At 34.8% G+C, this 24,746-nt stretch overlaps 2 protein-coding genes across 5 annotated transcripts; both read left to right on the forward strand.

Moving 5' to 3' along the window:
* Nucleotides 1–70: 70 nt before the first annotated feature.
* SHLD3 (shieldin complex subunit 3) lies at nt 71–5,611 on the forward strand. The gene is made up of 2 exons (XM_085212580.1): nt 71–199; nt 2,354–5,611. The coding sequence occupies exon 2, from the start codon at nt 2,489–2,491 to the stop codon at nt 3,236–3,238; it is 750 nt and encodes a 249-aa protein (XP_085068706.1). The 5' UTR covers nt 71–199; nt 2,354–2,488; the 3' UTR covers nt 3,239–5,611.
* On the forward strand, nt 72–23,792 carry TRAPPC13 (trafficking protein particle complex subunit 13). Of its 4 annotated transcripts, none has more exons than XM_085212561.1 (13): nt 72–199; nt 7,006–7,074; nt 8,233–8,332; nt 9,131–9,215; nt 9,912–10,039; nt 10,205–10,277; nt 11,961–12,005; nt 15,265–15,282; nt 17,470–17,603; nt 20,224–20,422; nt 22,262–22,362; nt 23,229–23,379; nt 23,475–23,792. In XM_085212561.1, exons 1-13 carry the CDS (start codon nt 154–156, stop codon nt 23,580–23,582), a joined length of 1,257 nt encoding a protein of 418 aa, XP_085068687.1. In that variant the 5' UTR covers nt 72–153; the 3' UTR covers nt 23,583–23,792. The 4 variants fall into 4 exon arrangements, with proteins under 4 accessions (XP_085068687.1, XP_085068688.1, XP_085068690.1 ...); XM_085212562.1 differs by having other exon boundaries at nt 23,232–23,379; XM_085212564.1 differs by lacking the exon at nt 15,265–15,282.
* Nucleotides 23,793–24,746: the final 954 nt, after the last annotated feature.

Here is a 24,746-nt window from a genome sequence, read left to right on the forward strand (position 1 = left end):
AGGGCTGAGCGGGCGCGGCGCCTTGAGTAGCTGCAGTTCGTGGCTGTGTCGGACGGGGCGTGTCCCGAACAGCTGCTTCCTGGTTCAGAGGTGCCCGCTCCGCGCCTGCGCACTTGTTCCCTGGTTGCGGCGCTTGGGGCTCGCGGCCGCACCATGGACGTTAACCAGCCCAAGCAGGAGCACCTGCTGGCCCTGAAAGGTACGGGTGCCTGGCCTGGCTGGGCCTCAGGGGCCGCTCTTACCGGCGAGTCCCGCGCCCAGTCCCTGAGCGTGGGAAGCGCTGAGGGCCAAGCTGCTTTCCTCCGGGTCAGAGGAGGGCTGAGGAAGGACGGCGCGAGCCGCGTCGCCGCGTCTCGCTGCGGGGAGCGGGCGGGCGGAGGATGGGGCTGCGCGCCGGGCCTGGCTGGGCGCTCGGGGCTCTTTTCTGTATTTGCGGTTTGCAGACAGGCTTCAGCAGTTCCAACTTTTTTTTTTTTTTTAATCGTTTTAAGATTTTCTTTCTAGTCTCCTGATTGGTGTTTTCTTCCTTTAATGGCTTTTTCCCTCGGTGAACAGCCGCTGGCTTGCATTCTTGATTCAGGAAACACGGGTATTGAGAGGAAAAAATTGATAGTTCTCATCAGCTCACAGAGCTAGAGCTGATAGAAACAAAAATAATCGATAGACTTCTAAAAAAAAGCTGGTTGTGCTAGCAGGTGCTTGAGTACCATCAGCTTAGGAGCTGAAGCAGTGAAAAACCTGAATCTAAGCTTCCCCTTATTGCAGTCAGCAGAAGTATCCACCTTCTTTCTCTTGAACAGTGCTTGTTGGAAAAAAGCATTGCTATTGAAGTGGAGTAGGGAACAGTTAAAACCTCAATTACACGTGTATTTTAAGTGAGTGAGATGGCTCAGTTATGTAAAGTAGTGTGGGCATATAGATGATGTTAGACTCCATCTTCTGTTTATTTAATTGCTTCACAGTGTTTTTTGAGAGGGTTTTCAGCATCTCATAGTAAACCATTAACCATATTTATTAACTATAATTCAGAGATCAGCAGTCACTTTTTTGTATATGTGCACAGACAACAGCTAATCCAAAACTTAAGAACATGGAATACTGTCAGCTGCCATTATCAGAACATTTTGTTAGTTTAATTTATACAAAGGAACAAGTTGTATGGCATGTCAATCTGCTTTTGCGATAAATCAGTAAGATCCTTGGGCTTGAATTTGATACAGTGCCCACACTGTGTATTTTGCAAATAGAAATCAGAAGGATATCTGAATATCTCTGCGTTTTTCCCTATTTTATACAAAATATTGACAATGACATGATTAAGCAATTTGAAATTTTAGTGACTATAACATTACTGTATATTGCTGATGTCTGATGGAGAACCTGAAATGATTGCAAACTTGGTAAGCAGAGAGGGGAACCTCGAGTGAGAGTGCGTGATATAATGTGTTTTGTGTTACGTCTCATAGTCCTGTTTGTAGGTTGTTGTTTGTTGTTTGTTTGTTTGTTTTTTCCCTACGTTTAATTTGGTCTTTAAATGAAAGAAAGAAGTTACTGATATTTTTAGAGTATAAAATCTGTAAGGACTTATTACGTCTGAAAGAATGGCTGCATGTATTCCTTGGAAGCTATGAGGGTAAGAATTGAACGTGCAGAACATAATACACACTGGGAAGAAGAGCAGACTTCAGACTATTTAGACACTTACCTTTTAGTGTCAAGTTTAAAAACTGCAGCATCTGTCAGTACTATTTCAGGAAGGGTTTCTGTAATACACAGTATATTCTGTAGTTAATTCATATGCCTTGGCTGAGTTTATTGAAATTTTTGGGGAAAATACTTCAAAAATAAATAAATATTTGATTGGTATGTTTGCTGAAATAGACAGTGGTGGTGATGCGTCTTATTAAAGATGATATTTTTAAAAATTATTTTACTTCATGCTTTGATAATACATAAAGTCATGTGAGTACAGAATCTTTGGAAAAAGAGAATTATGCTTGCCTTAATATGTAAGAATTAATATTTGAGGTCTTCTCAGTTATCCTTAATACTCATCACAAAAATGTAACAAGATTGACAGGTGGATGGCAAGCATGAAAAGGTTCCAGTAAAAGGAATACTCTTGCAGAAGGACAACATCTATTAAATTGTCTTCTTGTGGGTAATGTTCCATGTACTGAAGTTATGCTGGTGATGATGTAACACAGTTGCTGTAGTCAGCTTGAGTAAATAGAAAAGTTAATGTACATGTCTGGCTTGTTTTTACCACGTTTTGTTTTTTTTTACAAAATATTCTAGCAATGTTTTTCTTTATTTGGATGTGTCTTATTTTTTCATAATACTTCTGCTTTAGGTCCCGTTTCCCACTGATCTTTGCAGCATGGGGCAAGGAAATTCTTGTAAATAAGATGTTTCAATCTAGACTTATGAATCCTCATCAAGAAACTGTTCTTGTAATTAAGAATAACTGGATTCCTACTGCACAAGCATGGAAGTGGTCTTACATTATCGACCACATCAGAGAGATCTGACAGAACTGCAGAAATTTGCAGAAGCAGCAGTGAAGGAATTTCCCATTCGTCAGTTACCAAGATTCACACCCTGGTTTCCAAATGATTTGTACAGACTTCCGCTCAAACCAAAAAAGCAGCCACCTGTTATTTCTTCTGAGGAAGCAGAAGAATTGAAACAACTTACTACACCTTCAGAATATATTGTAGAATCTCCTAGTTATGACTGCACAAAAAATCTCCTTGAATTTCAGTCTGATGTGAATCACGGGCAGACTTTAATCCACACACAAAATGGCCGCAGGCAAATTAACTTGGAAAATCAAGGAGAACCACCATCTAATGAAAAACAGAAATTGAAAAGGTCTTGGAGTGTCTCTCTCAATAGCCCTAAGCTTAAAGAAAAGATTCTTCCTCTATCTCAAGAACTTCAAAACAATTTGGAAAGACTTAAATTGCATGCATTTTATAGAGCAAAGTGGACAATTGAGCAGTCTAATTGTAGTAACCAGAACTTGGAGGACATCTGGATAAAATTAAATAGACTTATCAAGCAGAACGAATTGCCGTCTTGCAATGCTACTATCCAAAGATCTTTGGGACAGATATGGATTTTCTGTGATATACTATACTGTGAATATATTAGAAATATTCTTAGGGAAAAGCTAAGCCTTACTGATAAAATGGATTTGTTTGTACATAAATTTGGAATTATATTTAGTTTATAACTGTAAGATAGTTTTATAACAATATTGTTGTCTGAAGTAGTTTCTAGGTAGCTTAGTTTTTAAGGATCTTAAAATATACAAACTTCAGAACAGCTGATGAATTAATTAGGAGAAAATAACTTCGCTACTTTACTACAGTTTTCAAGCTATAGTAGCGTATTTAAGTTTTTTTTGTTGGGAAAATCATTAATGGGTCAATGAAGATTAGTATGTTTGTTTGATTTAATGCAGTATTCTATGTTTTTTTTTTTTCTCATCCTTTGCCTAAAGGAAAAAAAAACCAAAACTTCTGCACTTAATTTCTCCAGGATATTCCCTTTGGAATTTTGCTTGTTTTTCTTCATATGATAATGTTTGAATAGTAATATTTTATTGTAGATATTGCATACCTCTTTGTAGTTTAAAAGGATGTTGCTCAATTTGGAACATTGACATGCATTTTTAAACTTTGGCTGAAGGCTAAATGTTCTGTATTATAATTTGATGCATCTGTGGGATTTAATATTACTGCTTAGCAAAACTGATACGACAAATGACTGAAGTAACTAGCTGTCACTATTAGTTGTAAAGCTTATGTAGCCAACTTAAATCAGTGAAATTACTTCTCTGATCTTAAAGATAATAGTAAGGATGTTACTTTGTGCTGTCAGAATTTTTAGAGATACAATGGAGTAAGATGGAAAATGTTTTAGTAAGTGTTACTTTTATATTTAGAAGCTGAGAAGAAGAGCAAGAGATAATCTGTAATGTACAAGAACAAAATACTTTAGTAGTCTCATTAAATCCAGTAATCTATGTATCTTAATTTGTGCATTCTGACTTAACTCCATGGTGTATATTTTTAATTTTATTACTGTTATCTTTATTTTAAACTTGAGCTGTAACTCTTCCATTATAAGTAGTCAGTTCTAGCTATATAAACTTGTTGTAGATTTGAAGAGGTAACTGTCTATAATACAACACTACTATATTCTTTAAATACACTTAGGACTTAACTAAGAAAACATTCCTTGGTGGTAGAAAGGCTTTGCAAAGAGATAAGAGTGCTGGACACTCACCAAGTGCCTGAGTTATAATGTACAAGTGCCAGTTTCTGTGCCTGGAGCGTGCAGACTTGTGGATGAGAGGCTGCAGAGCAGCCCCCATAGAAAACCCCCATAGTTTGTGTTCTGGCTGATGCCAAGTTAAACCATGAGGCAGCAGTGTGCCTTGACAGCCAAAAGTAGCATCCGTGTACTGGTGTGCAGCAGGCTCAGCACTGCCAGTGGGTGAGGGAGGGGTTGTCCCTTCTGTTCTGCACTGTGCAGCCTCACCTCCAGCTCTGGGTGCAGTTTTTCGCCACAATATATGGAGGACTTAAACCTATTAGAGAGTGTCCATGGAGGGCTATGAAGATGGTAAAAGGGACTGGAGGGCAAGGAGTATGAGTGTCTGAGGCCTCTGAGTGTGTTCACCGCAGAGGAGAGGCCTGATGGTGGCTGCAGCTTCTCCCAGGGAGCAGAGGGCTCTGTGACAGCGTCAGGGCCCAAGGGAACGGCATGGAGCTGTGCCAGGGGAGGGGCAGCTGGGGGTTGGAGACAGGGTCTGCACCAGGGGGCGGTGGGCACTTGAGCAGGCTCCTCAGGATAGTGGTCACAGTACCAGTCCTGCTCAAGGACCATCTGGCCAACACTCAGATGCAGGGTTTGACTTTTGGATGTCCCGGTGTGGAGCTGGGGGCTGGACCTTGTGACTCTTGTAGATCCTTTCCAACTTGATACTCTATAGTCTTCCTAAATTTGGAACAGAGATCAGTGCCACAATTCAGTTGTAGCTGTCAGGTTTCTGCTGCTTTCTCTTAACTGGCTTATGACCAATGATACTCACTGTGCTACTTGGGTACACCACAGCTGGAGAACTAAACAGTAGTAAATGAATGCAGCATTTAGTTTTTCTAGAGAACTATTTGTTTTGGGTAGGACCAATGCAGAAATGAAGTAAAAAATTCTATTTTGAGCTATCTAGAGCTGCTTTGTTCATACGCACATGTGATTCAGTACCTTTTTCAGTTCCTATGTTGAATCCGCTTCTCTACTTTGTTTTGTGTATTTTGAGACTTTTTGTTTACCTCATGGTACCAAGCCTTCAGTGGTCATATTTTTAATCTTTGTACACACACACAAAAGACAATGTTTTGAAGTTGTTGTTTTAAATTTGAAAACTAAGATTTGTTCATGTAAATATTAGCTTGTGTAGGTTTGCTATATGATAGTATTAAGTTACTGTGAACCAGCCCAGCCCACTATATGAAAGCAGTTGAATATTTTTATACAGTTGGAAATAGTGAATGCTGAGATGGTCTGTAAGTAGTACAATAAAGGTGAAATTGCAGTACGTGTTTCAGTGCAAGGTTGTTGTTTACCATTTTGTATTCAAGAGAAATATCATGATTTTTATAAAAATAATGTGGTTTTATGTTTTATAAGTTCAGAAGAAAAAGGAATCGGTGCACTTTACATATTCAGATCAAAATTTGAGATTACAAATGCTAAACTTAAGTTCTACGTGGATGCATTCAAATGTAGCAATATGCAAGGTGGGGGCACTGATTTATATTAGTAGGGAGGAAATTTGTAACTTCAAGAATCTTAAATATATAGTGCAAGTGAAAATCATGTGACCTTGAGTATTCTGAGTTAAAGTGAAGTTAGAGAGTCACAGAATGGTTTGGATTGTAAGGAATCTTAAATATCACCTAGTTCCATTCCCCGGCCTTGAATAGGAAAACCTCCCACCAGATTAAGCTGCCCAGGAACTCATTCAGCCTACACTGAACACCTCCAGAGATAAGCAGTCTGTGCCAAGGCCTCACCACCTTCTGATTAAAGAATTTCCTCAGAATACCTAATCTGAATATGCCCTCTTTTAGTTTGAAACCATTGCACAGTTTATCACTGCATTCCCTAATGGAGTTCCTCTACAGTTTTCTTGTAGCTCCCCTTTTGGTATTAGAGGACTACAGTCAGTTCTTCTTGGAGCCTTCTCCTCTCCAGGAGAGAAGAGCTCAACTCTGATCAACCTCAGCTCTCTCTTTCTATCTTTGTAGAAGAACTGCCACTGAAAACACAACTTTCTTGAAGTAGGTTTTTTTTTTCTAGTGAGAAGATCTTGATGATTTTGATTTATTGGTATTGATGAAAGATTTTATAAGAAGATCCCTGAGGAGTGTTTTTTTTTTTTTTTTTTTTTTTGGCACTTTTGCTGTTGTATTAACAATCTTGCCTCCTTATTTCTATCTGTATCATATGTATATTGCGGAGATTAGGATGTAAATTATGTTGTGTCCTGGTATTTATGGCTGCTAAGATCCAAATAAGTCATTGTGTTCAATTCTATGGTATCTAGAGTCACAGAACAGACATCTAGACTTAGAATGGTCACACAGAATTAAGCTGGTACACTCCTTGAATCCACAAAGCACATAGTACAACATTTTAACAGATAAGACGGATTCAAATTTAAGGTAAAAAATGGTAGATATTATTGTGCCAGAAAAAGCAAGAGGGACCAATTTCACCATCCATATGCTTAGATTAGAGTAGCACGGAATTTATTCCGTTGAAAATGATCAGATGAGCTAAAAAGATCTTCACATCATTTGAGCTGAGATTTGGTAGTGTTTTGTTTTCGTTTGTTCTTTTTTTTTAATGGAGGGAGTGCATGACAGAATTGTACTTGAAACAAACAAACTTGTCAACTGATCTGTGGTTTATTTTCTTTTTTTGCAGTGATGAGGTTAACAAAGCCTACCTTATTCACTAACATTCCAGTGACTTGTGAAGAAAGAGATTTGCCAGGTATGTTTTACCTACTAACTGATTATTGTGCACTGAACAGTTAACAAATGTACACTTTTTAGAGTGGCATGGTTAGGATGGTATTTTACAAGTTTATAGTTAGAAGGATTATTGTGGTAGAAAGAGACAATCAAAAATAAATGAAATGCTCACCCATGTTCTAGGCTCAAAATAGAAAACTCCAAAAGGAGGGATCTCCACGAAGAGATCCTTCCTCAGTGGCAGTCAGCCCTTAAGTGGGGTCTAGGAGAGGTGCAGCCAGGCTCCACCCCTTCCAGTCACACTGATTGCCTTCACTTGTGCTCCTTGGGCTGACTGGGTGCTTGCCTCAGGTGATCAATCAGTGGTTCAGGCCATGATTCAACAGTTCCCATACAGTGCACCTATTGCTAGGTTTAAGCAGTGCATCTAAGATTTATATGTGAAAAGAATTCTTCTGAGCCAATATGAACTATACAACTCTTCACCTACAGCCTTGAAAACTTAGTGATTATATTGCAAACATACGAACTTGAAGTCTAAGCACTTAAGACACTGTCTCTACAGTTGTTACTGTGAGGTAGGGAGCATGCAGTTATTTTAATTGGGAAAGCATCTCTAACAGAGAAAAACGTGATTGTAGAAAACAAAAGGTTGTTAATGTTTTCTTTATCTAAAGAAAATGCTGCACTAATTATAATCGACATATTACTATGGAAACTGAATCACAGTAGAATCATATGTTTGGTGGATGGAGAGTCATGTATTGCAAATTCCTGCATTGTCCCTCAGTCGTAGTTGCAACTTAGAAGTATAAGAAAAAGGGAAAGATCCAAGAAAAGAGACCTGTGTAGAAATGCAAGGCAGTCTGGGGAGAATGTAAATGGGGCCGATCAATTGTGTTACATGGTATGCTCTATTTAGACAGAACATTCCTTAAGGTTTAGTTATAATTTGAGAATGCCTTTGAGATTGTGCTGTTCAGTGTAGTTGCAAAAGCCCTAACTTATAAACAAGCATATATGCATGTGTTTTGTCCCTAAGGAAGTTGGTTGTAAAATAAGTATATTTAGCATAAATTGAGGAAAAAAAAAAAAGAAAATACATTTCATATTCTAAATGCAGACAAAGTCTTTGACTTGGCTAGTACTCAGGTATATGCAATTTGATGTTCTACAGGTAATCTATTTAACCAGCTCATGAAAGATGATCCTTCTACTGTAAAAGGAGCAGAAGCTTTGATGCTTGGAGAAATGCTGACTTTGCCTCAAAATTTTGGGTAAGACTGAAATGTTGTAATGTATATTAAGTTCTAGGATTCGTTTAACATTTCTTACTTGTCTTTCCATGCAATAAGATATTCAATCATTTTAAAACCATTCTGTGACTCAATTTTGAATGTAATGTAACATAAAAATGTATATTGCCTAATGTTGTCTGCAGCCTGATTGAATGTATCAGGAACAGAAAGTTGAAAGAAATTTTGGTGAAGTCCTGATGTGAAATGCTGCTATGAACCACAGCTTATGCTGATCGATTTTATTGCGATGATTTCTGTGTGTCGTAGTGTTGTCTATTATTTTGTGTGTAGTATTGTCTTTGTATTTTTATCTTGTAAAAACTTTTGATTTTCTTACTTTCTTTTGAAATTTGCTCTTAGAAGGATGACATTTAGAAATAAGGGTATGAAATTGCCAACATATTCTAAGGTTTGATTTGGCAGCCTCCCTAGCTATTCTTAAATTTGAATCCTATAAATAGTTCTGTTTCCTTCTGGATACTAGTAAAGTATAAAAATTAACCACAGCAAATGGATTTCCCCCAGTGAGCCTGTTGACTGTTGCAGTATAGTATAAGCACTGTATTTCTTCACACCAGACTTAGTACAACGTTTGTGAGCTACTCATAGGACTTCCACAAACTACATCTTTCTAGCATTTTAAGATCTGGATATAGAAATTAAATTAGCGAGGCTAATGATCAGCTTAAAATAAATATATTAAAAATGGAATTTTGTGAATTGTTGTTTTTTTGTTGTTGTTGTTGCTAAACATATATGTATATTTTTTAAATACAGAAATATATTTCTGGGAGAAACATTTTCCAGTTACATTAGTGTGCATAATGATAGTAATCAAGTTGTCAAGGACATACTGGTGAAGGTATGTGAAATCTGTATACTGGGTTTGTTAAAAACAAACAAAAGATCTTGATTGTTTTCTTACAGTATCAGTGCATTTGGCATGTTTTATACACAGACTGTTTGTCACTTCTTTTTTGATCCAGAAAATATTCCTTGCAACTGGAAACAAAAACAAATGAAAATGGAAGTGGGGATAAAAAATATTTAAATATTAAAATTAAAAAACAAAATGAAATTGTATTAAAAAGTGGATAATTTGTAAAGCTTCTCTGGAGAATTAGTGGCAAAACTTCCAAAGCCAAAAAAACATGTATTCTTCTTTTATTTGCGCTTTCAGTTATAAAGAGACTAGCTTTGATTATATAACAAGTATTTACTTGTGTTTTGCTTGTGTTTCGAATGATTTATTTCCTAATGCATCATATTTTGCATTTCTTGCTGAACAGAGAATTGCATGAGAATAAAAATTTTAGAAGTTCGTGGAACTCAAGAGTAAATGGGGATTTTATAAGCTACATATTGAAGGATTGGATTTGTCAAAGACAATTTCTAAAATACATGGAAGCAACTTATCTTGCAATGAACACAGTTGTACTTTATGTATAAAAATGTGCAGGATATAAAGCCCTCAGATACTTCTCAGCCTAAATTGTTTTTCCATAGTTTGCCTTAAGCAGCTGTAGTGTTACCTGATGCTTTGTTTTTCTGTTCTTAGGCTGATCTTCAGACAAGTTCTCAGCGCTTGAACCTTTCAGCTTCTACTGCTGCAGTGGCAGAACTTAAACCTGACTGCTGTATTGACGATGTGATTCATCATGAAGTGAAGGAAATAGGAACACACATGTAAGGTTTTAAATCTTCAGACTTAGTGTTTTTATCTGATTTTGATTTATTTTTAGCACTACAGAGCTATAATAAACTGTGAAACTGCAGCACGTGCTGATATTCTATTCCTTCCTTGATACAGTACAAAATTTAATTATTATTTTTTCTAAATATTTCCTTTAGCTTAGTTTGTGCAGTAAGTTATACTACACAAACAGGAGAGAAGATGTACTTCAGAAAGTTCTTCAAATTTCAGGTACAGTACACAGTATTCTACTCTATTTGTAAGAAGTGAATCAGTCTGAAAAACTAATGTTAAAATAGTTTACGCTTCAGAAGTACTTTTACATGCTGTTATATATTTGACACTTGAAATCAAATTGGTGGAAGCTATCACTTCAAACTGTGTGAACTGATGGCTTATAATTACAGCACAACTGAAGTTTTCAGAAGTTATAGATACTATTTTTTTTCATTGATTGGTAAAGAAAAATCAATTTCCTATCTGTTTATAGCAGCCATTTTTATGATTTTTTTTTAGACGTATTAAGTGTTGTTCAGTCTGACTTTGACACATCCAACTTGTGAGTTTAAATTATAAAAATCTGATTTTTCTCTTAGTGTTTTTAACCTTTTTAAACTGGAACAGAGGGTTTTTTTTAAAGGAAGCTAAGAAAAGAATTCTAGTGTGCTATATTTTACTAATATCATAAGAATTAATTGATAAAGTTGAAAGCCTTCATTCCACCACACAGGTACCAAAACTTGATTAGAATAGCTGATGAAAGCAGGAAATCACTATCATCTGGACTGATTTTGGCCGGAAAGTGTATTTTAGCTGTGTATTTAATGGGTGTTGATTTACTGTGGAATATGGTAAGACTTGGATGATTGTGGAATAACAAAGAAGTATTGGGTGATGTGTTTTACTTAATATGTTTTTGGGTATTCTTATACAGGTTCTGACAGTACATGAGCCAGACTCATGTACTTCTCCAGATTGCACATGATCTTATTTTACTCTTACAGCCCTGTACTCAATCTGATTACTGCAGACAACATTATTTTGGTCTTTAGAAGGCTAAATTGCCATGTGGTACAAAGAATATCAGCGTGTGCTATTAGTATCTGTGGGCCTGCCATATGTGTAGGAGAATAAATGTTCCCAGCAAGACATTTTAAACTTGTTTCCTTGCAAGTGTAATACGTTATTTCTTTCAGATTTATCAATGTATTTCCATTTTGTAAGTATTAACTGCTTGGAGTTGAAGATACTGGTGTTATGTGCAACACTTAAAAACCATCACTTTATTGTCTCCTTTTATATCATCAAATTTTTCACTGTTGATTTATGAGATTTAAAATGTCTGGTGCCTATTTTTTTTCCAGTTCATAGTAGTGTTAACAGTTGTATTTTCAAGAAGGAAGTCATGGCTAGTAATGGTTCATTGCTTAAGAAAATCACGTGTGTAGTTCTTTCATTTATTTTTAGAGAAGTCCTCAGCAACATTTGTTTGGTACTAAATGCTCCAGGGCCTGTTAGATTATTCTTGTTCCCCTCTTGAAAGCAAGTGGAGACCACTTCAGGATGCAAGGTGGATGTAATGTTATTTTAAAGACAAAATTTGCTCACTACGTAATATTTGTCTCATTTCATAAGTGGACGTTGCAGAAGTATTTGTTACCAATATGAGAAGACTACTTTGGCAATAAGAAAGCAGACGGGCCGGTAAATAACTAGCAGCTAGCATATAGCAAATTTTGAGTTTTTAGATGATTCTGTTGTATGTTTCTTTATACACCTGTTCTGCTTAAGGGGAAAGAATAGAAAAAAAATCCAAGAATACCACTTTGGTGAAGATTTATCACTTATAAACATTTTATATTAATGATGTCTGAGAAACAAGTAGTCATCCTGTCTTTTCTCCATTTCACTCAGGTGCTCAAACCACTAGATGTGAAAACCAAATTCTACAATGCAGAGGTAAATGTGAGCTATTTGTATTTAGGTTTGTTTTGGTTTACTGTTTATTACTTCATTTTAGGTAGTTTGATTAAATTCAAAGATCTTCTTAATGACCATATTTATTTGCTGATGAGTTTATGTAATGTAAATTAAAAATAGATTCATGATGGAAAATAGAAAGAAATGGCATATGTAAAGCAAGCATGTAAAGAATTTAATGTAATTGTTGAAAATTTTTCATGTTTTCTGCTGTCCCGTGAACTCAAATACTTGCATTTACAGATAGTATTTTCAGGTTTATAGACTACTTACAGTAAGGGGAGATTAATTGTATGAAAAACAGATAACAGTTTACCACAATGGGAAAAACAAATTTTTCTCCAATGTAAATATAACCCCTCTGTTAAATAACTTAATTTTCAGGTTTGTGGTAGTTATGCATGGCACTTTAAATCCTCATAACTGCAAATATTTATTTGGATGTACTTAAGTATCTCTTTTGGGCTCTTTACTGGTAGAATTCTAATTGAAGTTAGCACTGATAGTGGTAACTCCTACAAATTACATAGATCATTCTTTTCCGTTGTAGACTTCCCCTGTAGATATATGTGTTGTTTATATCTGTTACAGGATGTGAACTTCCCCTTTATCTCATTAGAAGTAGTTGATACTGATAATAAGGAAGTCCATAATATTCTGTATTGTCTGTACAAAGTTCTTGCAAAGAGTTTCCATTATGATTAATAACTTACACCATAACCTCTGAAACATGGTTAACTCAGCCATTTTGTTGAACATCTTTACTAGTAGTCTTAAATACTTCAGTTGAAATTGTTTAAATGAGAGTGAAATTGCAGAAAATTCTTTTCAGTGAAGAATAAATGGAAGAAAAAAACCAAATGTGACAATCTGATAATACTTTGTGTTAAGTAGAAAACATTTTACTCTCCTGTTTGTTCTTAATGGAGCAGATACATGTTATGAATTTGCAGTAGAAAAGCAGAGTGTCTCAAAATCTATTGTCTTAATTGTATATCTCAATCATATGGGGTTCATCATGCGATATTATGGCTATCCAGTTGCAAAAGATATATTTCTGATAAAAATCAACAGAGAAAACAGGAAAAATGACATCATAATTTTTGGTCTACTGATGAGGATCTTGGGTGCAAACATCGACCATGTTCAGAGTTGCACAGGAGATTCCCCAAGATTTTCTCTGTTGTATATGACCAGCACGTAGATTATAAGCCATTTAATATAGCATGTGATTTATTTAGAGGAAGTATAGTCCAAAGAATTTAAATGTCGTAGTACAAAGAAATGAAAGGGAGTATTTTCTTTAAAATACCTGGCTGCATCTAACCTTCAGTTATTAGGTTGATTAAGAGATGTACCTGAGAGGATCAGAATATGTGAGTGTACTACTAGCTGAGTGCTTGAGTGCTTCGTAGATCTAGCATAGATTCCAGGAATGAGGAATATCTTCGGAATTACATAAATAAGATAAATCTTCATTTTCTACATGGATCACATTATTTCAGGTAGAAAATACATGGTGGGATAAAGAGGAACAAATGTCTTAGACCTTATTGTCTCTCTACTTTATATGTAAATTTTGTTCTGTGCTGAAAGAATTTGTAATTTTAGGCAGACTTTTGAGATGGCATGACTACTCTTTTCTTGATTTTCTTTTTTTTTTTTTTTTTTTTTGGCTGAATGGCATTTATAAAGGATTGAATAAAATGTCATCATTCCTCGGCTAGCCACCAATTCCTCATTAAAAATAAAAATTTGTGAGAAATTGAGGTGTCTGAGCTGATGGTGGTTTATGGTTTTTGTTTTTTTGTTTTGATTTGGTAAGCTGGTGGGATTTTTTTTATTTTTTTATTTTTTTATTTTTTTAAATCCATGAAGGTTTGAAAAGGTTGCTTTGTTGCCTTTTGTTCTTTCTGTCTGGGTATTCGTATGACTTCATTGCTTTTGTATTCATATGATTGATTAAAAATTCTTTTTTTTAGAAAAAAACTGTGGATAATATTAACTGAAGGATTTTTGTTTATCCAGCAAACTGATTTTAATTTCATTAATAATTTCATTAATTAACATTAAGTCCTGCTATGTGATGTAACAATAAAAGATAGTTAAATAAAAAAAGAAAGAAGAAATTGGGTAAATGCTGTATGTGGCATACATTGCTATCAGAAGCACCAATGCCTACATTCTGAATTTTAAGATGGACTTCTCCTTGGGAGTGGAGGAAGATATGTGTAATTGCTGATTAACTAGAGGTATTTAAAAGTTAAGTAACAAATTGAACTGTTAATACCACTGATGAGATACAATCAATTTGTAAAATTTATCACTATAATTATGAATTACAATTTCTAGTTTTATTTCATCTCTCTAGGACAAGGGATAACACTGAACTTAATATTCTTGCATGTTGCTCATGTTGCAGTAACACCCAGACCATGGTGGTCACTGAAATTCGTGCATAAAATGCATGTCCTGTCACCTTAGCTTGCTGCAATCCTGTGATTGAATTACCTGACTCAGTCTTTAGAAAGTCTCTCAGTGACTTTTTCTGTGCCTCAGAAAGGATCTGGAAAAGATTCTGTTCCTGCAAACATTCTCAGGGAGGCAAACATACAGACGCTTGTGAAAACAAAGTTTTCAATTGAAGTATTTTGGTTTTTCTTTTTAATGAAGATTATCTCCCCCCAAAAAGATATTTTTTTCCCATTTAAATTATGCCAAATTTTGTTGCAAGCTGTAGTATTGTGTCTTGGCTAGAACATTTTAAAACCTGCTTTTTACTTTTGAGACATTAAATATATGGATACTTGAAATTATCTGTGAAATGACAAGGACTGTTTTTCCATTTCATATTCAACTCATTGCATGGATTTAAATTAAAGACATATTTTAAAATTGCTCCCGAACTGCTTTTTTTAAAATACAATTAATTTATTCTGCCATGCCTTACATGTGGCTCGTATGCCTTAGGCTCTGTTTTGTATTGGTTCTGCAGCAGTTAGTAAAATCGGAAGCAAAGCTAGTAAACCATGTAACAATACTAGCTACTACTTAATAGAAATGTACTTGTCATCTTTGTTTGCATCCATTTTAATTTACATTTCTGTCTTACTAATTCTCTTGTGTTTAGATGGTGCAAAAAAATGCAGAAATGCATTTTGTTTGAAAGTTAGCCTCCTTTTTCTTTAACATTTAACCCTAATTTCTCTAATGTGTTCTTTTTTTATTTTCCCATTAGAGTGACCTCAGTTCTGTGGTAATTTTTATTTTTTTTTTAATAAATCTGTATGCTTTTTTAATTGTCTGTCTGTCTATGTGCTTGTTGTTGACACTTTAAAAACATAATGGAAAAGCAATGTTTGTTCTCCATATCATGAACTGATGTTTTGCCATCTGTCCTGCATATGTACAGCTAATCATTTAAATGGTTAGCTCTTTCTTTAATACCCATTGTTGAAACTGAAAGTTGGTAATTTCAAATTCTCATGTGCTATTCTTAGGACATATCACAAAAATTTGATGAGAGAGGTTTTCTTTTTAACTGGAAAAGGGGATTCATTATTTAAAAGTGAGAGTTAATCTCCTTTAAAACATTAATAGTTTTGAACCATAGGAATGTAGATTTAACAACAGCACTACTTGTGTAAGCTGTGACAGAACTTTTCCCATCCAGTTAGTGGAGACAGTGGGTTTGAGGAGAGAGCAGCAGCTGGATGTTCTTTCTTTCTTGAGCTGGAGCCTTGCTTTCCAACTTCAACTGCATGTAAGAGTTGATGAGTTAGTATAGTACTTCTGCAGTCTGATTTCACTTCAAGGTGTGTGTTGTACTAAGGCAAACTGCATTCTGGTGACCTACTTTAAGGTGTTTTTTATTTTATTTATTTAAAAAGAAAAAAACAACTGATGTTTATACAATTACATGTAGGAATAACATAAAGCTAACTTGCTTTTTCATTATGCTGCTTGCTTTTTCTTTTCCCTTTCAAACTAGCTTTTCCAAAATTTCTGCCTATGGTTGCTGCGTTAAAACAACTAAAACTTGGGTTAATGGAGATTTTCAGCAATGGATTTATGGGATATAAACTGTTCATTTAAGCAACAGTCAGGTGGTGATTGTAATGAGTGCCTAGAGCCATGTTTAATTTGGGGGTATTTCCAACTCTTGGAAGTGCAAGGTAGTCTGTTAAACTTGCACAATTTCCATTCCTCTATTTATCTGATACAAGCATAACATGTTTGTAAGGCACGATGAATTGTTCCATTACTAGTCTGTATTTCTCCTTCTAACAGAGTTCCTTTTGAGAATAATGTAATTCAGGCATATTCTGTAACTTACAAATTGAGCTTCTCCAGCTTATTTACACTGATTTAAAAGAAAATGTAAGCTTTTTTCCATTTCTCCATGAAATGCATCTTTTAGATTTATCATACATTTAATCTTCTTGTTACACAGTTTACTGGTAACTGTCTTGTAAAATGCAGATTTGATATTCCCCCCACTCCAGGACATAGTGTTTTTGTTTTTTTTTCTTTTTAATTTCTTTTATTTTTTTTTATTTTTTTATTTTTTTTTTGTAATTGGCACTTCTTCAGGAACTTATGTGTCTGATAGCCTGAGCCTGAGCCTTCAATGGTTATTCTGCCATCAAGTTTTAGAGCTTCAAGGTGACTTTAATGGTCTGCATTTCCAGAGAAGCAGAGGCAAAAAGCCCTCTGATTTCATGAGTTTTTTTTCAGTGTATTCAGTAAAACAGTCTGTACCTTTCATTCTGCACTAGAACATCTTGAGGCATTAGCTTCATTAGTACAGATAGATCCTATAGGACATTCTGAATGTTGAGCACCTACTAAATTGTTATATGTAAGTAATGCTAGTGACCATTGGCATGATGAAGCTGAGTGAAAGGGGAAGCTGTTTTACTTTTTAGTTGACACATAAATGTTTCAGAATAAAAATCTCAGAGCATGTACCTGAGCTGTTATACTTTAGTTCAAGCAAAACATGCATACTTCCTTTAATTGTTTTTATACAGCACTAGTAATCTGGCATGGCATGGCATTAACGTGCATTGCAATTGCTTGTATTTCTTTAATAATTTGGATCAAAACTTCAGTTGTTACCAAGTTGATGAAAATCTTGGAAAGTGGCAATCTGAAGTGTTACAAATAAGCAGTAGCTAGAACAGTAGCAAAAATTATCCCACATCCATTGTTTGGCAAGGTATCTGTTCACTAACACTTTTGCTCCTATTAATGGTAACTGGGATTAAGGTTTTTCTTGTATTAATTACTTTGATTTGCAGGCATGAACTAAACACACACGACTTTTTTTTTTGTTTTTTTTTTTTTTGTTTGTTTGTTTTTTTAACAATAGGACTACATATTATTTTAATCTCAGCAATTACATTTTTGTGATCTTGCTCTTTATTTTGTTTTTCCCCAGACAGACGAAGTGTTTCTGGAAGCTCAGATTCAGAATATCACTACCTCTCCAATGTTTATGGAGAAGGTTTCTTTAGAGCCATCCATTATGTACAATGTTGCAGAACTGAACACAGTTGACTCAGCAGGGGAAAGGTATGTTCAGACTGAGGAAACATTCTGTTATGATTTCATGAGTTGTAAGCCCTATAATCACTGAGTTGCCTGTAACTGTAGGAGTGAACTTATTTGCATAATTAAAAAAACAAATTCCTATTATGTATTCAGCTACAAAAGTTGTTAGTTTTCTTTTTTATAGAAATTATTTTTAAAAACTTATAAACAAATCCCTATTTTCACCCTCAAATAATAAAACAGGTGCATTGAAAACGTTTCAGTATATTTTTGTAAAATCTAGCACACACATATGGTTCTGACCTGTCTGTTCATAGATATGGGACCCTTTCATCCTTGTTTCTTTCTAGTAGATGCATATCTATTTTCAGTTATTCTAGTTAAAATTTATCCAACCAGCAGTCAAGGTGAATCAGTGGAATTCCTTCACAGAGTCTTAGGCCAAAGTATTTGTCATGCTGAAGTAAACACCAAATAGCAGAAGAGATGTATACTGTGTTCTGTGAAATTACTGTGGACAGAAAAGCTTGTAGGGTGGATGTCAGATTTGGCTGCTTGCAGTTTGCAGTTGCTTGGATTTTTTGGAAGAGGTGTACTTTGAGTGCTCTGTAGTAGGAGCTAAAGTGAAAATTCTGTCTTCTCCTTGTCTGTCAAAGCATTTGGCTGCAGTAAAGTGGAGTGCTGTTCATTCAAAGTGTTTTTGTCCAATGTAATGTTTCTTGTCTTGAAACTGTAATCATGAGCTTGTAAAACTGAGAGAGCCTGGAATTTTCTGGAAGGGAGTCAAATAACAGTTTACATATTTAGAATGACTTAGTGTGAATTGATTTTTTGCATATTGAGACTCAGTGAATACGATGGCTGAAATGCAGTTCTGCACTCGTGTATTCAATTCCACTTCGTGACCATTGCCATCTGGAATTGTAGCAATTAAGAAAATCTTATGAGAGCTAGCAAGAGTGTTAAAGACAAGATTAAAGAATGAAGAGGTTGGAGAGGCAAAACAAAGGTTTCCTTAAGTTGCTGAGGGGGCTGTGAGTCTTGAAGGTAAAAACTTAAGAGATCTGTGCTTGATAAAATAGAAGAGCGTATTGTGAATACAGGAAATGGAAGCATGGCAATTTCTTCTTGGAATTAGTTTGAAATAAACTGGACTTTGATAGACAGAATAAGTTCTATATTTCTTACCAGCTATAATGATATAGTTCTTTACTTCTCAGCATGAAATCTTTACTCTAAAATATGAGTAAGCTGATAATATTAGATTTATTTGTGATCTGTAGAAGGGATTGTTTTTCTTAAGTCTATCATACTTACATGTCAGCTTTACTCATGTCCTGAACCTATTGGTTCTTGGCATCTACTTTCCTCCCTTTTCCTGATACTTGAGAAAATGATTAAACTGTTATTGGAAAATGTAGTTGTAAGAACTCTTGAAAAAGTTCTTACAGAGAATTCAGAAGATGAAACTGAATTTAATCCATCTTTACTGTTGTCCTTGCCTTCATGTTATGTGATGATTCCCTATTGTGTTCATTAAGTAATGTTTCAGTATGTTTCAAGCACAAAGCTTAATCTTTTGTTAATAGCTTCACTAAGTAACTGTATTGGCTTTTTTTTTCCAAAATTTTCATTTTTTTCATTTGCTATTTTAATAGCACATGAATTAATGTATTCAGTTCTGCAGACTGTTACAGCCTGTTTCCTGTTGTTGTAAAGTCTATCCCCCCAAAAAACAAACAATGGTTTGGTAGGTACTTTGGAGGTCTTTATCTATATATGGTCCTTAAGTATTTATTTCCTGATTTATTTCATTCACAATTAAGTTCTAAGCTCCTTGGATTTGTTGGTGTGAAGAATCGTTTATTTCGAAGTACTACTTATGCACAGGGAGTCTGAATTACAGCGATTGCTTTTTCTGCTCTCATCTTGCTCTCATTCAAATTAATGTGAGAAACAAAGCAATCAGGGATTAAAATTTGTTTCAGTACCAGTGTTTGCCTCTTCCTATATCAGACACCCAGTTTCTGTATTCATGTGTTTGTATCTGCTTCCTGAAGGTAAAAACAAACAAACAAACAAACAAACAGAAAAAAAACCACCACCACCAAAAAAACCAAAACAAAACAAAAACCCAAAACTCATGAAAGAATATAGCTGGTTTTGCATATTGTTTTACCTCTGTATCTTTTAATCTGTGAATATCTGTGCAGAATTGAAAGGATAAGTTAATGTATGTGTTTAAGGTAGGTAGAGCATTGCTACAGTTGATTTTTTTTTTTTAAACAAAGCTAAATCTGTATACAATTCGTGGCCAATGAGATTAAATTAGCTTTTGAAAATTACCAGCCCAATTGTTCGAATGTTGAGATGCCAGATAATAAAGTGGATTTCTACCTCGGCTCTTTCTGTCTCAGCCGAGTCTACTTTCTTCACATCTAAACATGGTCCTTTAGTTTTGAATAAATTTGGGGATTGTTTTCTATTGAATAAATAATGAATATATAAAATGTGTGCTTGTATCGACTAAACTGCCACATGCACATTAAAAATGGGGAAGGAGAGGAAGAAAGGTTGAGTTCTTCTTAAATCCTCCGAAAAATAACTGTTTAAAATGAAGGAATAATGTTTTTTGTTCTAGTGAGTCAACTTTTGGCTCGAGAACTTATTTACAACCTATGGACACACGTCAGTATTTATACTGCCTGAAACCAAAGCAGGAATTTGCAGAAAAAGCTGGAGTAATAAAAGGTGTAACTGTGATTGGTAAACTAGATATTGTATGGAAAACAAATCTAGGTGAGCGAGGAAGACTGCAAACCAGCCAGCTTCAAAGAATGGTAAGTCTTTAAGCATCAGTTTAACTTAGTATCAATTTTAAGGCAACTCAATAAACAGCTGAATAATAACTTGAAAGAAAATTCAAGCTTCTTACTTTCTGGACCTCGATCTGAATTCAGATTAATATATATATGGGAAAGTTGCTTAATGTAAATACTCAGCATATGTTTGGTCTATGAAGTGTGGAAAAAAAACACTGAATTGGAGTTTTCATTTTGATCTTGTGAATGACTATATATTTTTTTTATCTCCTGTTTGTTCTCTGCCACAGAAAATGTTTTTTCTTTTTTGTCAATATGCTGAACAATCTAACTTAATGGCTTGTAGACACGTTGCTGGAATCAAGTGGTGTATAGCAAAATGTATCAGAACAAAATGAACTTCTTGGTTTCCATTTGGCAGGAAGCTGAAAAGCACTGAAAAAACAACTCCTGCATGAACAGTTAGCATATAAAAAGAAGTCTTCTCCCTAATTCATACAGACGTATTAGCTTCTATGAGTTATAATCTTTATGTGTATCATATGTAATACTGTGTATGTTTCAGATTTACAGTCTTGATTCAGGCTATTTTTTCTGGTCAATTTATAAGTTGTTCATAAACTTTGAGGTTGTGATTACTTTCATTGTCTCATCTTCTAAGTGCTATCAGGTTAGTTGATGTCTAAATTCCATTCACCTTTCATCATTTTTCTCCTAATCCATTTAGTAATCCAGTAAGCCTTTGTTTCCCTCACAAGCCCCAGATTTTACCCTTACTGTTCCTTTATATCATTACTTTGGTCCAGATCAGGAATGCATTTTTGAAACAATTTCTTGGATTTTCCCTGCTTAAAATAATTTTGTTTGGTTTTGGAGTGGTCTTTTAATTCACAGACTATGTTTCTTTCTTGCAGGTTTCCAAAGTTCCATTGCTCTACTGATCTGAAATTCTCTGTTTTGACACTGCTCACTCTAATGCCCAATTTAATAAGAGTTTTAAAATGTCATCTGTCTTCAGTCTGTAATGAGCCATATATAACTAAAAGCTGTTCGCAAGCTGTCAAGTTACTGACTTATTGTCTGGGCCTCATTGGGAATACCCTTTAGTCAAGCTGTAGATGTAGCTTTTAGCACAGCATCATTTTATCAGCAGAATTTGAACGTACATCTCAGCTACGACTTGTTAAGCAGAATAAAATTTCCTTCATTTTTCCTTTATCGTTTTATCATTTCTGGAGATTGAACTTAAAGATAAAAAGCATTAGCTTTTCAATCAACCCAAGTTTGTAGTAAATTGGGTGTTCATTGTGGGTTTGTTAGTGAAATCATACAAGATGTTTTTACTCTTTACAAAATACAGAAAACTATTAATGCACCATTATCTGGTGGCAATTCAGTATTTTGGCAGATGTTTGGGAGACTGAAATAGCAAGAGAATGCACTGTATTATTCCTTAGGAACAATAATTTTTCTAAAGATGAAGAATACTGAAGGACTAATGCAGGAAAACTATATTACCCATAGCATCTCTGATAACCATCTGATAGAGAGGTCATAGAAATGAATGGTAATCAGGAACAGTGTATAAGTATTGGAACTCAGAGACTGAACTGTCTAAAAAATTAATAATAATGTGCATATAATTCATTATACTTGATGCAGATCATCCTGTCTAATGAATTGTTAAATCTATCAGAAAGGTGATAATAGTGGATGGCATACCGATTGAGCAAGAAGAGACAATCCTTGTAACATCCTGTTATTCTAAACCTGTTGTAGTAAATGAAAACTTGAATAGAAAAAACTCCAACTTTACCAACCAGTATTTGAGAAATGTGCATTCTTGTGCTTCCCCAGGCTCCTGGTTATGGTGATGTAAGGCTTTCTCTGGAGACAATACCAGACACCGTAAATTTGGAAGAGCCTTTTGATATTACATGTAAAATAACAAATTGCAGGTAATGATGTCGTGTGAGTCTTGTTCTTCTTCCTGACTTGCTAAGTTGTGGCTAGTACATTTTTTAGGGCATTTCTTCTGAAACATTTCAAACATGGACTTTATTTGAATACCACCAAATTGATGGTTCATTACTTTAAACATCTTTGGGATTCCAGTGATTCTAAATAATTAAATATATCTTCCATTACTATGTGTTAATACTATGCTAATTAAGAGACTCAAAAATCAGCAGTGGAATTCTGCAGAATTGGCTGCAGTATCTTATAAGATTTCACAGTTCAATTGCATGCTTAAAGCAGAAGTCCTCTTAGTTCTTTCACAGAACTAGTGCTTACTTGTTTTGTTTTTCTTTATTTTATTACAGATAATTTATCAGAATAAATACCATTTATATCAAGTTTGATTTTACTGCTAATGCTGTACCACCCCTAAAATGTCTCCTAAACATTCTCCTAAGTGGTCTTTTGTGGGTCTTTATCCATGTTTTGACTTGATTTGTATTTACACTGTATTCTCCAGTAGACCTTTATTGTCTCCTGCAACACTTTTGTAAAGTAATTCTGAATAAAATCTGAAGCCAGGAACTAAAGAAAATACCTGGTCTGCAGGTACTGCACACTGAAAAGGTGAATGTTATCTTCTCCAATTAACTAAATCTGTGACAGAACATGACAGCCAAGGCTGTGTGTAAATTAGTGCACATCACAGTAAATCTTATTTGCAGTCTTATGATTATATAAATTAATTTTAAGTGTTTCATTAATAACAACCCAAATAATAATCTAGCTGTTAAATATTTGCAGTCATTGAATGCTTAAAAAAAAAAAGTCCACAGGTTTATTTTCATTTTTCAATTTCCTCTAGCAGTGAAAGGACTATGGATCTGGTTTTAGAAATGTGCAATACTAATTCCATCCACTGGTGTGGAGTTTCTGGAAGACAACTTGGAAAATTACACCCAAGTTCCTCTCTCCGTCTTGCACTTACATTATTGTCTTCAGTGCAGGGATTGCAAGTAAGTCAGTGGCATGGATTTGTTATAAAATACCTGTTTTGTAAGTTTAGTAATTCTAATAATGGGTCTTATAATTTTTTTTTTTTCCTTTCTAGAGTGTCTCTGGCTTAAGACTTACTGACACATTTTTGAAGAGAACATACGAATATGATGATATTGCACAAGTCTGTGTTGTTTCTTCAAAAGTAAAACAAGAAAGCTGAAGAAAAGTTTTATTTCTGCTGTTTGTTTTTTGGACCAACTTCTTGTGTTTTTGCAGTTGAATCATATTGTGTAAAGAGAAAGTAAACCCCCAATATACCTATAAGCACAAGTTGCTTATTTAATTTCTCTCAGCATTTTTTTGAATGTTTTAAAATCTTCTGAAAAAATTGATATGCATTTTAATGAAAATAAAGCCTTTGAAAAAAGCATAGCTCTAGCAAATTGTATTTCATTAAATGTTGTGTTGGATGAGGGTAAGGATTGACATGGAGTTTCTTTGAATCTGCTTATTTAAAATAGCAGTGCACTGTATTTATTTTTGTTATTTTAATTATCTTAAACATTTTTAAGTTATTAAATTATGGTTCTGACAAAACTGTTTTAGTGTGAAGGACTTAGCCTTTCACAGACAAGTACCAGGATTCAAATCCCGAAATAAATACTTCTGGGTGTCTGGAGTAGCAGTATATTTGCATGGCACATGTCTAGCCATGAGGTGAAGGGGAGCACCTACCGCTACTGAGACGATAGTAGACTAGATTATCCATCAGGAGGAGAAAGTTCACTGTTTTGTGCTTCCATGCAATTGCAGGGCATGTTGTGAACAGGTATGTTATCTTCCTGCCACAAGGGAACTAAAGACTCAGATATTCTTGATTGTTAAACTGAGATTATTTTTCCCATGCTAGAAAGCAGTGCCAAAATGTCTACATTAACTAAAATTTTAAGAAAATGAGAAGAAAATTGTGTCCTAGATCAAGGTCTGCAAAGCACATGCACAAAGGACTTCAGGACTCTGTTAAGCACTAAAATATACTTTTCCCTAGCTGTGTTTTGACATACAACTGAAATCTGTTCGGCTGAATTATCTTGATGTTGCCAAGTTAGCCATTTAATACTGAAGGTGTTTGCTGGTACTCCTAGTTTAGTGGTGTTTATGCATCCAGTAGTAAAGATTCTCTTTCATGGTTTGTCAAACCATATTGTCATTTAGTAACTATAGTTTTGAAAACATTACGTGAAAACACATGGAATCTTTCAATTTTAACATTCAATTTTAAGATATTGGATAAATTTATGACCAGTTAATTAAACTAAAGGAATTAAAATATATGTGTATATATATATATATGTGTGTGTGTGTATATATAAATATATATATA

The sequence above is a fragment of the Meleagris gallopavo genome, chromosome Z, assembly GCF_905368555.1.
Source record: "Meleagris gallopavo chromosome Z, MGAL_WU_HG_1.1, whole genome shotgun sequence".
NCBI lineage: Eukaryota > Metazoa > Chordata > Aves > Galliformes > Phasianidae > Meleagris > Meleagris gallopavo.

Coding starts and splice junctions, on each gene's coding strand:
- SHLD3 (XM_085212580.1), top strand. CDS start 2,489: ATGGAAGTGGTCTTACATTATCGACCACATCAGAGAGATCTGACAGAA.
- TRAPPC13 (XM_085212561.1), top strand. CDS start 154: ATGGACGTTAACCAGCCCAAGCAGGAGCACCTGCTGGCCCTGAAAG. Junction 10,040..10,204: donor AAGGAAATAGGAACACACAT/GTAAGGTTTTAA, acceptor TATTTCCTTTAG/CTTAGTTTGTGCAGTAAGTT. Junction 20,423..22,261: donor CCAGCCAGCTTCAAAGAATG/GTAAGTCTTTAA, acceptor GTGCTTCCCCAG/GCTCCTGGTTATGGTGATGT.